Source organism: Saccostrea echinata, unplaced genomic scaffold (assembly GCF_033153115.1).
Source record: "Saccostrea echinata isolate AGI-Se365-2 ecotype Australia unplaced genomic scaffold, CSIRO_AGI_Sech_v1 ptg000016l, whole genome shotgun sequence".
Classification (NCBI taxonomy): Eukaryota; Metazoa; Mollusca; class Bivalvia; order Ostreida; family Ostreidae; genus Saccostrea; species Saccostrea echinata.
Window position 1 is genome coordinate 16544467 of NW_026889765.1, and position 17430 is coordinate 16561896.

The 17430-nt window shown below is 33.4% G+C and overlaps 1 protein-coding gene across 1 annotated transcript; it reads right to left on the reverse strand.

The window, feature by feature from the left end:
- Window positions 1–13368: 13368 nt before the first annotated feature.
- LOC133188523 (uncharacterized) lies at window positions 13369–16851 on the reverse strand. The gene is made up of 3 exons (XM_061323992.1): window positions 16336–16851; window positions 13914–14035; window positions 13369–13663 (listed from the first exon to the last, which is right to left on the reverse strand). The coding sequence occupies exons 1-3, from the start codon at window positions 16394–16396 to the stop codon at window positions 13397–13399; spliced, it is 450 nt and encodes a 149-aa protein (XP_061179976.1). The 5' UTR covers window positions 16397–16851; the 3' UTR covers window positions 13369–13396.
- Between the last annotated feature and the right edge of the window lie 579 nt (window positions 16852–17430).

Below are 17430 nucleotides of genomic sequence, written 5' to 3' on the forward strand. Positions count from 1 at the left end.
AAGTTTCAAAGGGACAGAGTAAAGTTTGGTGCAAATATGATGTAACCCTAACTGTTGATTTACGTAAGGTAGTAATGAATCAAAAGAGACATCGTGTATTAAAGGTTTATTGTAAGACCGATGCCCATGACTACGCTTACGTCTCTGTGTATGGTTAAAAAGTCCCATCACATTTACATTGTTACACTGTGGACTGGAAAGATTTCCAACACTATCGACATTGTCATTACATCCATAGGGAAAGGCTGTCCCTAGCTTTCTTATCCAAAATTCTTCTCGTTGTCTACGGAAAGGTGTACTCAGTGATGGACTGTTTGTGTGGTGGTAAATCTTTTCCAGAATTCTAACTTTCATTGACAAAATTGAATGATCAGGTAAATTAAAATGTTTGTATAAAAGTTGCTGACCCCCATTATTTATCTGAAATCTATGACCTGATGTTCTTTTACGTTTTCAGCTTTCAGCTATGTATTTCAGCTATGTACATACGTTTTCAGCTATGTATTTATTCACAAAACCTCATGGGCAGGTCCACAGCAATAGAAGTCATGAGCATGTATATACACAAAAAGAACTATCAACATTTAGACACAAATGCACAAATTTAGTACAGCAAGTAAACAGTCTAAAGAATGCAATTAAAAAACAAACTAATCAACTAAGCATCTTCAGTGTGTTAAGCTTGTACAAAGAGTAACTGTTCTATTTTGGGAAGTCCAAGCTTAGTAATGAAATGAAAATGATGCATTCTATGTACGAGAACCTGCCTTCTTCGGACAAAATTTGCATATTCGAAATAAGCGTTTCAGTTAGAGTTTGCAAAAGTTCATGTAGATTTGAATTTTTTCCCGGGTCATTACTGGACAATATTAATACATTCTCTTCAGATATTTGTTATACGAAAAATAAATCATATGATTGAAATGATATGCGAAGTACCTTTTAAAATTTATTGAGAAATAATTTTATGAGGCAAATGTTTATTCCATCCTGGCCAATGCTGAAAATTTAAATATAAAGACTTCATTTGAGACTGCAGGACGTTATTCATAATCACTGTCAAATGTATTTAGGGAAAAAGCTGTCAAGGGGCAGTAATTCAATATATTTTTTTTATGGATTTGACTTTAGAATAAATGAATCACAGATTGATATATGTAAGCGAGTATACTGGGTAGTGAAAGGGTCCCTCCCAGATCCTTCCCTTGTAAAAAGATGAAGGTCTAAATATGGGATACAATATGTTAGCCAGCCTTTCGAACTATATACACTTATAACAGAATTATAAGCATATTTCCCTATTTTGACCTAGGTAGCTAAATGGGTTATCGGTCTTGTAAACTCTATTCCTTTTGACACTCAAAGGGTCCCTCCCAGACCCCTGCCCTGTAAAAAGAAGAAGGTCTAAATATAGGATACAGGATGTAAGCCAGCCCTTCGAACTATATACAGTTAAACTTCGTTATCTCGAAGTTGACGGGACCGTTGATGAACTTCGAGATATCCGGGGGTTCGACATATCGAGGGTTATAATTCTAATGAACTTCAAATAAACTTAGTGCAGTGAACATGTACTTAATAGTAGAAACATGTCAAATTCCTTCTTGTTTGAAATTCTGTATACGTTTTCTTTAATATACATGTAATTAGCATTAAAGAGATTTTCACATCCTCTGTATAATTCACAAAATAAAAACCTTGTATAATATGCACAGACGTATAATCCTTCTACCGACCCGATATGTCAACCGCTAGCATCGTTTCTCATGTATACATAACCGGATATCGTCTATGCATTGTAAATTTAAAACCGGTTGCTGTCAGAATAACGCAAACGAAATATACATTTTTTTTTATCGGAAAAACATGTTCATACATGTATAATCATTTAGATAAAATATTTTACCATTATAAAATCAAATGCAAAAGAAGAAACACGCACTTTTGTTTAACTACAGAAGAACACTGAATAACCGGGCACTATAGCAGAAGTTTTACTGCGACACACGCTCACATGATGGTGTGTACTGACGGTTGTAAATTCTGCGCGCACATATACACATGTAGGAAAAATAAATTCTAATTGCATTAAATTACAGAATTTTGTTTCACTTTGATGTTTATAATTTTCGCTTTCGTATGCATAAACTATGCAAGCGCGCATATTACACATAGCATTAAATAGCGATTATCAAGATTTATAAACGTACCCCAGCTATGAAACAATTAACGTGTCATCCACGCGTATGCATAAGACTAATACACACAACCTTTGGCTTGCATAATTAAAATCAAGGTAAGCCATACATACACCTCGTATAATTATCGCGCTATAATTTGTTGATCAAAGGAACACGGGTAACCCGTGCGTGACAGACAGGTGGGTGTTATAAATAGAGCGGTCAGTTTACCTAACGGACTTGATTATCCTGACTTCGAGATAACGCATGTGATTCTAATAAATGAGTACATAGTTTTACTTCGAGATAACCGGGGTATTCGACATTACCGTGTTCGACATAGAGGGGTTTATTCTAATCATTTATAAAGCAAGTTTCGTCGGGACCGCGGCCTTACTTCGACATATCCGGGGTATTCGAGATATCCGTGTTCGAGATCTCGAAGTTTAGCTGTACTCTAATAACAGTATTATACACGTTTTCCCAATTTTGATCGGGCTAGCTAAAAGAGTTATCGGTCTTTTAAACTGGATTCCTTTCGAAAATCAAAGGGACCCTCCTAGATCCCTCAACCGTAAAAAAATAAAGGTCTTAATATGGGATCCAGGATGAAAGCCAGCCCTTCGAACTAAATACTCTTATAACAGTATTATACGCGTTTTCCCCCATTTTGACCGAGCTAGCTAAATAGGTTATCGGTCTTGTAAACTCAATTTCTTTTGACAGTGAATGGGGTTCTCCCAGACCCCTCCCTTGCAAAAAGATGAATGTTGTTATTTGGGATCCAGGATGCAAGCCATTCCTTCGAACTATATACTCTTATAATAGTAATATACATGTACGTTTTTTCCCCAATTTTGACCGAGCTGGCTAAATAGGTTTTCGGTCTTGTAAACTCAGTTCCATTTGACAGTCAAAGGGCTATCCAAGACCCGTCATCTGTAAAAAGATAGAGGACTAAATATGGGATCAGGATGTTAGCCAGCCCTTCGAACTATATACTCTTATAACAGTATTATACTCATATTTCCCAATTTTGACAGGGCTAGCTAAATGAGTTATCGGTCTTTTAAACTGAATTCCTTTCGACAGTAAATGAGTCATCCCCAGACCCCTCCCCTGTAAAAAGATGAAGGTTTTAATATGGGATCCAGCTCAGGTTGTTAGCGAGCCCTTCGATCTATATACTCTTATAGCAGTATTATACGCGTTTTCCCCCATTTTGACCGAGCTAGCTAAATAGGTTATCGGTCTTGTAAACTCAATTCCTTTTGACAGTGAATGGGGCTCTCCTAGTCCCCTCCCTTGCAATAAAATGAATGTCTAAATATGGGAACCAGGATGTGAGCCAGCCCTTCGAACTATATAGTCTTATAACAGTAAAATACGCGCTTTTCCCCATTTTGACAAGGCTAGCTAAATGGGTTATCGGTCTTGTAAACTCCATTCCTTTTGACAGTGAAAGGGTCCCTCCCAGACCCATGCCCTGTAAAAAAAAAAATGAATGTCTAAATATGGGATCCAGGATGTGAGCCAGCCCCTGGCACAAGATTTACCTAGTAATGGTATTTTATCCATTGTCATCATTTTGATCAGGTTAGCTACATTGGTTCGGGGTCCTCTCTCTTCTTTTCTAAGTGAAGGCTTTGATTCGCTTCTTTAGCATGTATTAGCCAGTTTTTTGGGGGAAAAAACATTATTAGGACACTAACGGTAATTTGAATAGGAAACCGGCCTCAGCATGCGGTTCGCCATTCGAAAAAACAATAGAGAATAGGGAATAACCTTCTAACTTCTGATTGCTGAAAAAGTGAAGATAACGAACACTGATCGATCTCAAAAATATACAAACAATACAAATCAGTAAACAGTGCATAAAAAATAAAACAGGTGCCTAGGAGGAGTAAGATCCTCTGTCAACCTGCCACACCTGTCGTCACTCCCATGTATTGATTCGGAACAATAATCCCTTGTCAAATTAAGTTTAAAAAACAAAGGTCTTACAATCATTCAGTCAAAATATAACCTATGACAAGTTATATTTGCTATAAAGGTCACTATTAAGGCCATACAATTTACGAAATGCTTACTTTAAACGAGTTTTTTTTTAAATCCCTGTAACATCAACTTATCTGGCAGTATCATGCCTCGAAGCTCACTCTTGAGTTTCGAATAAGTTCGGAGGCATAAAAACCACACAAGTGATGACGGAATAAAACTACATGAGTAAGGAAAGTTGGCTATAGTAAAGCATGAATACTGGTGTCGGATCTCACCACGAACAATTGTCCGATCATTGAATGAATAGGAAAGTATATTGAACTACTACAGGTTTACATTTTACTTTGAAACACGAGATTCTGGTCAATCTACGATGCGATATTAAATAAACTTCAAGAAAACCAGTTGGTGAGATATATATATATATATATATATATATATATATATATATATATATATATATATATATATATATATATATATATATATATATATATATATATATATATATATATATATATATATATATATATATATATATATATATATATATTGTTTTTTTAATTCAAAGAGTGGACATGAAGAGACACCTCATAACTTTATTTATTAGTTGTTCAAATGCAGGGATGCAAGTGCGTAGCATAATTTTTGAAACTGTGTTTGTTTGCGGAGGGGGGATCCAAAAAAAAATGGCAACTAACCGGGAAAACTTTGAAAAGCAAAAAAAAGTATTTTTCCAAACTTGAAAATTGTATTTCGTGCAGGGGGAGGGGGTGTGTGTTTGTTTTAACTTCTTTCACAACCCATCCTTATTCATAGAGTACCACATTACACTGAATTGACTAACTGCAATAAAATATGGGGGAGGGTGAACTAGTCTTTCATTGAATGTTTTTTCAACGGTAAAAGGTTATGTTTGGGAATAAATGGGGGCAGGCCCCAGTGCATCCCCCATACTACCTGCCTTCTTTATTGACTTGAAATCTGTTGATTTTTTTGTCTATTGTAGAGTATTGTAAATATTGTTTAAATGTTGTTATAACGGGTTTCCATACTGTTGGGGTTGTTTTGCAACTGGTATATAAAGGGACTGGTTTTGTCGGAGTGGTCAGATCTAGTTTGGTGTCCGGTAAAGTGACCAGCCGGAGGTGTGCCACGTTTGCTGTATCCCCTGCATGATTATACAAGTGGCGAATATATTTCGGTGAGATATAGCACCGAATTTAATGGGTAGCCATATAACTTGTAAGTTGGACTATTGCAGTGTGTATATGCAGTTCTAGCCGGTAAGAGTGTTTTAATAATGTATATCGGTGGTTTATTATAAATTTCCGGTTTTCTGTTGTAATATATGGTAGGTTTTTGTAAACGTAAATTCATTTCAGTGCGTACATGTAAGAGGCTTGGAGACAATTTATAATTAAGTGGACGTGCTGAGGGTCAGTTAACGATGTTTGTGAGTTATTGACGAGATTTGGATGGAGGGCCACAGATGTCATATCCAAATGTAGATGTTGTCAATGGTATGGTAGGTTAACCGGGATGGTAGGCTAAAGACCCGGGGCTGCGGTTACGAAACTACCACTTGAGGACTACGGAACTTGGTGGGACGTAGACGTAGGTGCGGCGAATGCGCAGTTGTGTGATGTCCTGGACACGTGTGGTTGACCTCAGTTGGTGAAAATGTAAATTTGAGTAACTTTCGGTGGCTTATAAAAGAGAACATTTATATTTGAATACTATCATTAATAGAATTTATTTGAGCCTTTTCGGAATATTATTTTTGAACGGTCAAAAAAAAAATTGGCGAATTATTCATTTGATATAATATCTGATACTAACGAAATCAGAACTGTAGGAGTTAATATTGAAACTATGTAAAGTATCAGAATTTGTAATACTGAGTTAACAGTTCATATTTATTTCATTTTCCGTGTGTGAGCCTGTATGTGAGAGTGAGTGAGCGACATAGAATTTATTTGTTCTCTATTTTTTTTTTTATTTCGTGTTAATAAATTTGTTTATTTATTCTGATTGACATTGTTTTCCTTCTCAACTCTACAAAATCCTGAAAGAACTTATTACAACATTCAAAGTAAAAGGTAGTCTGTCCACGTTCAGAATCAGCGCTCTAAGGATAAGGAGAACTAGCAGCATCTCTTCTGCATTACTTTAAAAGGCCAACAAAGGTTTACTTTTGCATTGCAATACTCATGAACACATATGTCAGTCTTATGACTTTGGCCAGGGAATTCGCCTGACATTCTGACATCCTGACTCCTGTATTCATCGATAGTACAACAAAAGAATACAGACACAAATCGCCTTTCATAATGGCTTTGAGAAACGTGAAATTCTACGTTTTTTTTTAACAAATGATTTTAAATGTGAGCATGGAAATAATAGATTGATAATACTGGTTGTTTTTAATGTAATGCGGTACCAATTTTGATGCACCAGAAGCGCATTTCAACAAATAATGTCTCTTCAGTGATGCTCATGGTGAAACGTTGGAGATCCGAAATATTTGAATAAAAAATTTTAAAAGCCGAGAAAGGGATGCCTGTGGTCAAATACGTCGAAGGATCAGAGCTGTGCATGTGTGAAATAATCCTTAATTTTGAAATAAATCTCTGAATTTTACCACAGCAATAAAATTTGTATTTTCAAGCTAGTACCGAAGTATTTAGATACTGGGCTGTAGAGACCCTCAGGGGCTAACAGTCAACCATCAGAGGCCTCGACCCAGGGGTCATTATCTTAATCATATACGGTTTTAATTTTGATGCACCAGATGGACATTTCGACAAATTAGTGATGCTCATGCCAAAACGTTGGAAATCCAAACTATTAAAAAAAGGTTTTGAGGAGCTATGTGTTATTTTGCTATATACAAGGGTTGTCAGGTAAAATCGTTGAAAAGTACTCTTGAGTGAACATTGCCTTCTAACATTTTCCGTACACTTTAGTTCATTTTTTTTATCAATATACATAGCAAAAGAGTTATATGCTCAAAAAAAAAATATGGGATTTTATGTCATGTGTGGTATCACCTAACGGAGCATGGACGATAACGTCAAAATGTCTGAAGCAACGTCACATTTCGTCTCTGCTTAAAAAAGTTGGTTAAGTATCACTTAAATTCCGGGAATTTTACTGACGCATACACACGGGTTCCCCTTTCTTCCCCCATAAACAGTCGAGGGACCAATCTTGCACACATATGGGACCTTATGAAAACTTGTATTAGTAAGTTCTTGAAAATCCTCTCACTTTCACTGAACTAAATAGGCAATCTTTTTTTTAATAGTCTGCAATGAAAGCGTCTTTCTTTATTGCAAATACATGTAGCTGACTGTTTGTATCTGATCTACCGGTGGACTCGATCAAAAAGCTTCCGCTTTAAAGCAAAATGCCTATTACACTTGTATTCTAGTGTATTGGTAATATTTTAATATTGTGTTATCTTCTGTTATCATTTAATGTCTTTTAACGCGTCATTGCTTAATCAACAATTACTGCTCTCTGGTGTGCCATAATGTTATCAAACGTCACTATTTTCGTGCATTTCGTTTATGTGGTAGTTGTACTTAGTTTTGTTTATTTTTAATTAATGCTTTGTATTTTATTTCAGGAATTTCCTTCATCCACTCATCCATACATATACACAAGCGCTACACATTACTAATATATTGTTACTTATTCATTTTCTTAAATACCTAAACATCCGAATTCAAATATTGGTTTAACCCAAAGACTATAGGTAAAGGTAGATTTAAAGATTAGTCTGATCATAGATAAGGGTGTTGTCTATTATCTTACATTCCGTTGGTCAGTTGGCATTGTTTGGTCAGAGATGTCTACCCAGGCAAGAAACCTTTGTTTTACTATTCTATTCAAAGATTTTTTTGACTACGAGGATAAAGATATAGGGTACCTGTTATAATTTGATTTATTTATATACTTTGGAGTATATCAATATCCATAAATAGTAAGTAAACCCTTTCTTAAACTAATCAAATGATCGTAAACTAAAATAAAGGATAATTTGTTTTGTTTATTTGTTTGTATGTTGTTTAATGTCCCTCTCGAGAATTTTTCACTCATATGGAGACGCCACCACTTGCCGGTGGAGAGCTGCAAATTTTGTCTATACTCGGCACTTACGGCCATTGAGCAGTGAGGGATCTTTTTCGTGCCAGCACCTACTGCGACACGGGACCTCGGTTTATACGGTCTCATTCGAAGGACCGGTCTCCACGTCCCACAGTGGGATTCGAACCCGTGACTTAAGGATCAACTCCTTACATCGCGACTCTAGAGCATGCAGACGCTCTAACCACTGTGCCACGCGGGCGACGATAATGAAGGAAATAAAATATTTAAAATTTAACGTGCTAAGAATCCGCGAGTATGAATGTTGTGGAGTGATTGTTTTAAATTAAGTTATTAAAGTTACAAATTTTAACGTATTGTAAAGCTGTAGCATGTTATGTTTTAACTTACTTCATGTAGATCTTTGGAATTAAGATCTGAGTCTGAATTATAATGTGTTGATAATTTATCAATCCATAAGGTCATTATGCAATAAGTCTTAAAGTCATCCTGATCAAGAGATAAATCGCTCAGTGCAATACACAGGTTTGTTGAATACATATTCTTGAAATATGGTAAATATTTCAGTATTATGAAATATAATTTTTACCAGTATTTCAATCTAAGATTTTCAAAGAATTGTCTTCCTTTGAATGCGTTTCGTAATGGCCTAAAAGAATGTTTTAAGTGTTTAAATTGTGTTCATTTTGTGTTGTTAAGTAAATGTGCTTGCCTATATGTTGTGTAATTATCTATATGTTGTTATTGTCATTTTAGGGTTAATCGAAATATTTATTTCATCTGACAATTCAACAGCTTTCAAAGTATATCTCTACGGAATAAAAAAGAATCCGACTCTATATACAGTTTTAGCTCACCTGAGCTGAAAGCTCAAGTTAGCCTTTCTGATCACATTTTGTCTGTAGTCCGTCTGTCCGTCTAGCTGTTCGTCCGTCCGTCTGTAAACTTTTCACATTTTCGACTTCTTCTCCAGAATCACCAGGTCAATTTCAACCAAACTTGCCACAAAGCATCCGTGGGCTAAGGGAATTCAGGTTTGTTCAAATGAAGGACCAAGCCCTTATTCAAGGGGAAATAATTCAGAAATAGTGAAATTTTTTGGCATATTTTAACAATCTTTTCAAGAACCACTGCCCCCAAAAAGTTGAAACTTAAAGAAAACCTTCATTACATGGTGTAGATTCAAGTTCGTTCAAATCACGACCCTGGGGGTAGGGTGGGGCCAAAATAGGGGATCAAAGTTTTACATAGGAATATATAGGAAGAAAATCTTTAAAAATGTTCCTCTCAAGAACAGAAAGGCCATGATTAGTCATACTGATATGGAAGCATCCCCAGGTATTGTAGATTCACGTTTGTTCAAATGATGACCCCGGGGGCAGGGTGGGGTCAGAATGGGGGATCAAAGTTTTACATAGAAATATATAGGAAGAAATCTTTAAAAATATTCTTCTCAAGAACAGCAAGGCCATGATTAGTCATATTGATATGGAAGTATCCTCAGGTAGTGTAGACTCAAGTTTATTCAAATCATGACCCCCGGGGGTAGGGTCGGGTCACAATGAGGGATCAAAATTTTTACATAAAAATATAATATTAAAAACACAATATACCATCACGTCATAATTTTATTTTCAAAGTTTGGATAACATCATCAAGAATCAGGTAGTCTTTTTAATTCAAATGTGTGGTAAAAGAGATCACTGTACTGCTTTTGTTAAACTGTACTATGCTAACGGAAAAATTGTGTGGTCAAATTCTTTTCTTTTTTGCAAGATATTCCTTTCATAAATCCTCAATACATGTAACTTTTTAAAACCACAGTTTTGGGACACTTATGTTGAAATACCCTGTATATTAACATATCGTGAAAGTATGTGTCCTCTTTTATGATATAGAGGTCTACCATGGTACATAATTTATGTAAATGGTGTCTATATTTTTGTTCGTATAGCTATAAATCTTCAAAATTATTGAAACATATGACCTTAGGTAACATCTTTTATTAAATATTTTAACTGGAGACTGATACACAAAATGAATTCAACAATATCCATTAAAATGTTGAATCTTTTTTGATTAAGTATCATATAAACAGAGACAATTTCTGAAGTGAGGGCAGGCTGTTGACAGACGGGTTGATGGAGATCTCATCGGCCTTGTTTGGTGTCAGGTTCGGAGGTTTTGTGGTCGCTGCGGTGGCCTTTGATGTCAGGTTCGAAGGTTTTGCGGTCGCTGCGGTAGCCTTGTCTTCAGGTGCAAAATATAATTAGGTCAGATGCTAAACCCAAGATTAATGTTCAAAAAACTAATTTTAGAATTGGAATTAACAACTTGAAAATTGAAATTATCAAATTTAAAGTTTGAAAAGCCAACTTTAAAGTTGGTATCAACAACTTCAAAAAAAAAAAAAATTACCAGGCACTTATGCGCCATTTCCCAAAATATGCTTTTCTAGAAAAGTTTTGTTTGCATTAATTTAGTCTATCTGCAATATTTTTATGACAAAATTCTGTTGTTTCTGCACAATATGAATCCATGTCTATCAGTGAACAGGTTATAAGTAAGGAATGAATACTGTAAATTTTATAAATTTTACTTGTAATTTGCCTTTTTATATGTCTTATTTAATGCGTTTTCATTCTTATGACAAAATCATTTTGAACAACTGTTGTATAATGCATTTCTATATGGTATTACGTTTGAATGTAATTTGCAAACAAGGTGTTACATCAACGTGTCCATCGATGACAATTCATTAGTTATCAGATAAATTTAACTTTCCTTGAAAAATGAAATACAGATATGACGATATTTAATTTTAAAAAAATGATTATCGAAGCTTAGATTCCGTGTGATACCAAAACTGCGATTGAATTCCCACTTAATGATTTTAATACTAAACAGATAAGCTTCAATCTATACATTATTTATCTTACCTACTTCTTAATTTTATGTCATTGATTTTGTATGTAATTAAGGATGTATTGTGTTGAATTAACTGAATTAACTTTTCAATTTTGGCACTTTGATTCGATATTTTTATTGTTTGAAACAAAATGATATGGAAAAATAGGAATTAGGGAATTTATTTTTAAATATTATAAGGCGTTACTAATATGAGAGGGAACCAAACATCTTGGACTGTTTTATAGACAATGAATGAGAAATGTCTTTCTTGAAAATTTTATGATTTGGAATTATACTTTTCTTCATATATTTTAGAAAGCAAATAAAACAACGATGTCGGAAAATATGAACAGATAATAGGGGTGAACAAAAAGTATGATTATTTTGATGGATAAAACTAGAAGAGTTTTGTATGAATGGCTGACAACTCAGTATTATCAGCAGAACACATCCATAAGTGTATCTTGTAAAATTTATACCATGTTACAGAAACAAATATATCCTATAATTCCTTTCCTGTAAACCTATATACACACATGCTGTACTAATAAACTTTCCGCTGTTTACAAGAATAAAGGCAGCCCTACTTGATCGTAACTTCTTGTGTCAGAACAGGACGGGCATGAAACGAACATCTATTATATAGTGATAGCATATTTCTCATAAACATTGCTTTTAATTAGCGTGTAAGTGGGAGAAAACTGTTTTCCTCCACTCTTTGACTGATTTGTCTTATCTTCACACCTTCAAGTGTTATTTACTGTCATAAAACGTTTGATTCAAATTATATTTTTACAGTTAATACAATTGATCGATAAACACTACTTGGGGAAGGTTTTCTATATAAAATATTTCGTGCCCTTTCATTTCGCTTCAAATCTTTTTGTATCTTACAATTTTCAATAAAAGTATACATTTGGGATTTATATTGTAATATCTTTACATGCTTGCAAACTCAAAGATGGGTTTTTATTCTGGAGGAAAGAATGTAGGGTCTTATTCAGATCAGAGAGATATGATGCAAACCAGGTAAACGACTATTGACAGTTACATTAGACAATACAAATGCATGGAAAGTTTGAACTTAAAAATGGTTGACAGCTTGTCAATACATTTTACCGATGGACAGGCGTTCTTGTCACAATTTATATTTCTGCAAAGAAAAATGTCTGATAATGGGATTAACGAAGAACTGCTTCTTGTCAAATGCTTCTGAAAAATGAATATAAATAGACAAAAAAATGTCCGAAATTTGAATTTTGCGCATTCATATGTTTTAACAATGATCGATTGTTAGGTATAGATTACAAACAGAATCACAAAATAGAAAAATATCATCCATATTTGTAATTGGTGCATTGTTTTATTAAAACCGGTTATAATTGCTAATAAAATTCTGAAAAACAACACAATTTCATTTGCTTTTGAAATGCCGAAAAAGGATAAAAGATCACAGAGACATTAAATCTTACAGACAAAGCACTAAGATTCATTTAACCCATTTCAGAACAATAAAAAGATAATATTTGCCAAATATACTCAAGTATATCATTTAAAGAATACATTTTTGATTCAAAATATATGACCGACTAAAGTACCTGTTTATTTATTTTTTTTTTTTTTTATAAAAATTAGTAATAATTTTTTTCAATTTGAGTTATTATTTGTATTTTGTAGGAGTACTAGTACAGGTCTCGTCATCGGTTTTAGTTATCAAAAAAAAAAAAAAAAAAAATAACAGCGTTGCACGCACCAGTGTAAGCGACATAAAGACTCCATTCCGAATGAATTCATCCTCTTTCGAAATTTAATAAAATCGAGATCAATTTTGTCAATGAAATGTTTGTACAGAAAAATCCTTGGCATCGGCTTTTTTTCTGAGGGTTTGTAGAGACCAATGGCAGCTGTATTCAAATATGTTATACCTTTTTCAAATACGTATATCATTCTGTATTTATTCAATTAATATAGCTCAACTAAATTTTAAAACATGTTTGAATGTTTATGTTATTAATGATCAGCGTTTCCATTGGTGGATAAGTGTTTAACAGGTATAGCTACATAAGCAATCTGCGAATCTAGATATAAAACAATGGAATTTTCTGGAATTGATCAAGTCTTAGTAAATGTCGTATCAATTTATTCCTTTTTATCCAAAAAAAAAGAGTAATTAATACTTACATTATAGTTCACATTCTACAAAGCAAAACCAACATTGTTAACATATAGAAGTAAATTGTGGGATTCCAACTAAACACTCCGACAGCAGCGTTACATAAATCCGATATACAACATGATCGTATTGAACATCCATAATATCTGTAAGATCGAATTTTCCTTCGACATGCATTAAATGTCTCTTTAGTGACTGGGACACAGGGACTTTTCGAACACGTCCTCACAACAGATTCGTACTTTGCATTTGATGAGTAGTCTATCATTTCATACACAATTTTCTGTAAAAGAATATCGAAATTCAATAAACAGCAGTTTTTTGTTTTTTGTTTTTGTTTTGTTTTCTCCCAAATTCATCTTTAATAAAACTTTTTATATAATTAAATTGTAATATCTATTTGATGAGGTGATCGAACGACATATATGTTTTTTTTTTTGTTTTTTGTTTTTTGTTTTGTTTTTTTTTAAGTAATCAGTCTTATCTACCTAAAAATAAACAATAAAACACTACAGGAATAAGTAAATTTATACCATACAAGAATTTCCCTTGCCGCAGGTAACTTTCTGTGAATATTCTTCGAATTCTTCACCACCACATTCCTCCCCTATACATTTCCAACACTCCAGACAACAAATGTTTCTACAAAGTAGACCTGAAAAAGTCATTCAGGGCTCTTGAATAATGTAACCAACCTTCACTGAACAAGAAATGTTTTATTCATTTATATGATTTGAATATATTTTTGAAAAGCTAGCCTATAAAAAGCGAAGGATATATTTGCGTGGAAAAATTTGCATTAAGGTGGTAAGTAAAGACATCGATCAAATAATATTTTCAGAGCTTCTAAATGTGATATGGAGTAGTATGTGTCTGTTCTGAAACGCTTACTTTATATACTCTTCTTGTATACTTAGAATTAGTAGTACTCGTAGAGAAAAGCATTTAGGGTTATGCTCGGCCGTCGTAAAACATTTAACGAAAGGCATGATAACGGTAATACTTTTTACAATTCTAGATGTACACAGTTCCACGGACTTTTTTTTTAAATGCATTGCCGCAAAAATATGACCCCGTGGAAATAAATAAGTCTACAGTACCTGAAATATTTAAAATTTTCTTTTCTTATTCAAACAAGATCGCGAATACTGCAACCAAAAACAAAGATCTCAATTACCATGATTACAGATTGAAAAATAATTATCATTCATGACCTGAATGTAAATATAGTGGCAGAAATGTGGTCAACTTGTTATGATAAATTTATTTTTTTCTGGACATCTAGGAGCGTTCGAGACATAAGACAATACACTGTACTTATTATTCATTGAAGTTTTAATGATATTATTTCATATCAATGCTGCTCTGCAAATACTTGAAAATTCATAATTCCAGACGCCACAAAAGGTTACTCAGAGGACCTAGGCCGGCCTTTTGCTAATTCCTTTCGTCTGTCAAGTTTAAGTTTTTTTTTTTTTTTTTTTTTTTTTTTTGAAACTAATTTCGACTTTTCCAGAATAATTGAATCAAGTTAACACAATGCATTCTTGGGTAATTGGCATTCAAGTTTGCTCAAATTAGAATCATGTTTTTTTCTTGGGTAGGCAAATTAAGTAGAGTAAAAATAAATAGAAAATATTCAATATTTTGTAGGGATATGGGAATTATGGCAATTATTACATGTTTTCACGAGTGCAAAAATACGAGTGAAAATTTAAAAACAAAATCCTGTTTCAAGACTAAAATAAATTTCCTATTCAACTGCAAAATTTTGAATGTTCTGTTCATTACATTTTCTTTGATTTTCTCTATGCCTGTGTCTTTTTGTAACACAGTGTCATAGGCTGTGAAATCATAGTTGAGCAGGATAGAAGTCATAGCTTAGCAATATTGAGATTGATAGCACTGTAAACATGGATTTCAACAACATATTTGGAGAAGCTTTGGCAGTTTTTAGTTTCTGTCAGTCATAAACATGGTTTATTTACTCTATCTTATGTCAGATATTTTTCAAACTTAAACGCAAAAAAAAAAAAAAAAAAAAAAAAAAGAGGAATTTGCCGTACATCTGATATCCTTTCACGCTGACAAAAATATCATTTTGATATTCTTTCACAATGTTGTAAAATCCTTTCTGCAGTGAATAAATTTCAGTTATTCAGTGTTAAAAATGGTTTTAAAAAAAGAAGTCATATTTTTGAAAATAAATCTCCTAGCCAAAAATGGTATAATTTAACTGAAAATTTCCTTTTCTAATGAAGATTTATTTCTGTTCCACTGGGTCTTACAAAGAACACCCAGTGGTGTCTCAAACCTCGATTCTTCAGTAGAATGAGACTTAGAGATTAGTATACAAAACAATATTTTATTGAGATATGAAATTGAAACTGAATATTACCTCTATGAAATGAAAATAAATTAAAAAAAAAAAGATTAAAAAAGGAAAAGTTGGCAATATCTTTTTATATTAAGTTTCAGTTACCTGTGCAAAAGTTTGTTTAGATAACAGAGTAATTCGTGTGCATAATACCAAATAAATCAAAGAAAAGAATACATTTTAACATGATTTTTCCTCTTAACACTGTTATGTGCTTGCACATAAAGTTTACCAGCTCCACTTATCCTTTATTTATTACAGACCTTTTCTCCTGTATATGTTAAGATGGTAGTCATTAAGAGTCAATCATATGTGTTGGGTTGAAGAACTATTCATTTTAAGTTTTTAAGCAGTTTAAATATTTTTTTTCTAGTTCTAGTTTTAATGCATTTAATGCTTTTACGTAGATATATGTTCTAACAAGTAAACTTTACATTTTGATTATTTTTTTTAAGAAAATATCATCCTATCTCATCAATATCACTCGATTCATTGTCACCCATTACAAGACTGTAGAAAACACTACACCTGAAAAAAGTAGACTGAAGCAATAAACATAGACTTGTAAATATACTCACTCAAAACACACATTAGCCTAAACAGCTTCCAAGTAAACAATGGTGAAAGGTAAGATTCCATAAAATGACAGGTGACTGTAGATTTTCCACTTCACACAAGCAAAAAATAGATTGCATCTGCTATCGCAGACATAGAGAAGATTCTGCTGAAATTTATTACACACTCTTCATCTTTCCAGTTATTATGAATCATTGGAATATTCTCCCCGATTAACCTTTATCCATAAATAAGAATAACATGTGTTTCTCCGGTATGATGTTTACAGCGTGTCTCCCTTTACTTTCTACACTATAATATCCTTGGTGAATTGAAATCGAATGCCTTTGCGCAGAAGGCAGGATGTCTCATTTCTTCCTTTAAATATTCCCTCAATCAGATATCAATGTCTTCAAATCACGGCTGAAATCTTTCTTAAGTCCACTGTTTAATGAGATGAGGAATCCGGAATGGTATGTTTTTGGCATGTCATAGCTTTGCCTGGGAAAGTGGAAGCGTTTATGTATAAATCAGTTAAATATTTATCTTAACTGAGTCGTAGTAAATATTTTACTGAGGTAAAAATCCATTGTATCACTCATTGTGCAAACTTTCTGATTTGTTTGAACTTCAAAGAAACTTTAAAACGATTACCCCCATCTACTCTTCACAGGAGAAAAAGATTGCTTAATAAAAATTGAAGTATGTAAACATATGGGCTAGTATTCATATAACACATAAGCTTCTGCTGTCAATATTTCAACTCAATACTGCGATTGAATGTATATTTCAAAATCAAACTGTGTTTGCATAACCATGCGGTATGTCAAGGCTGGTAAAAATAATCCATATGTCAAAGTATTGTTCAACTCTGGTAAAGAGTAAAACTTTTTTTCGCTCTAGATTGAAAATAATATCCCCATTAGTGCACGGAAATGTGTTAATGTATATTTAAGAGGCAATTCAGAACACCTGGTTGTTATTCACAGTTATGTTATAGATCAAATAAAAGTATTACAAAAACAGGAGGGATGTTAATTTATTTAGAAGCATTCAAAAGAAACAAATATGTAACATATCTATGAATGTGTGTGTATCCGCCGTGTGTGTTCATAAAA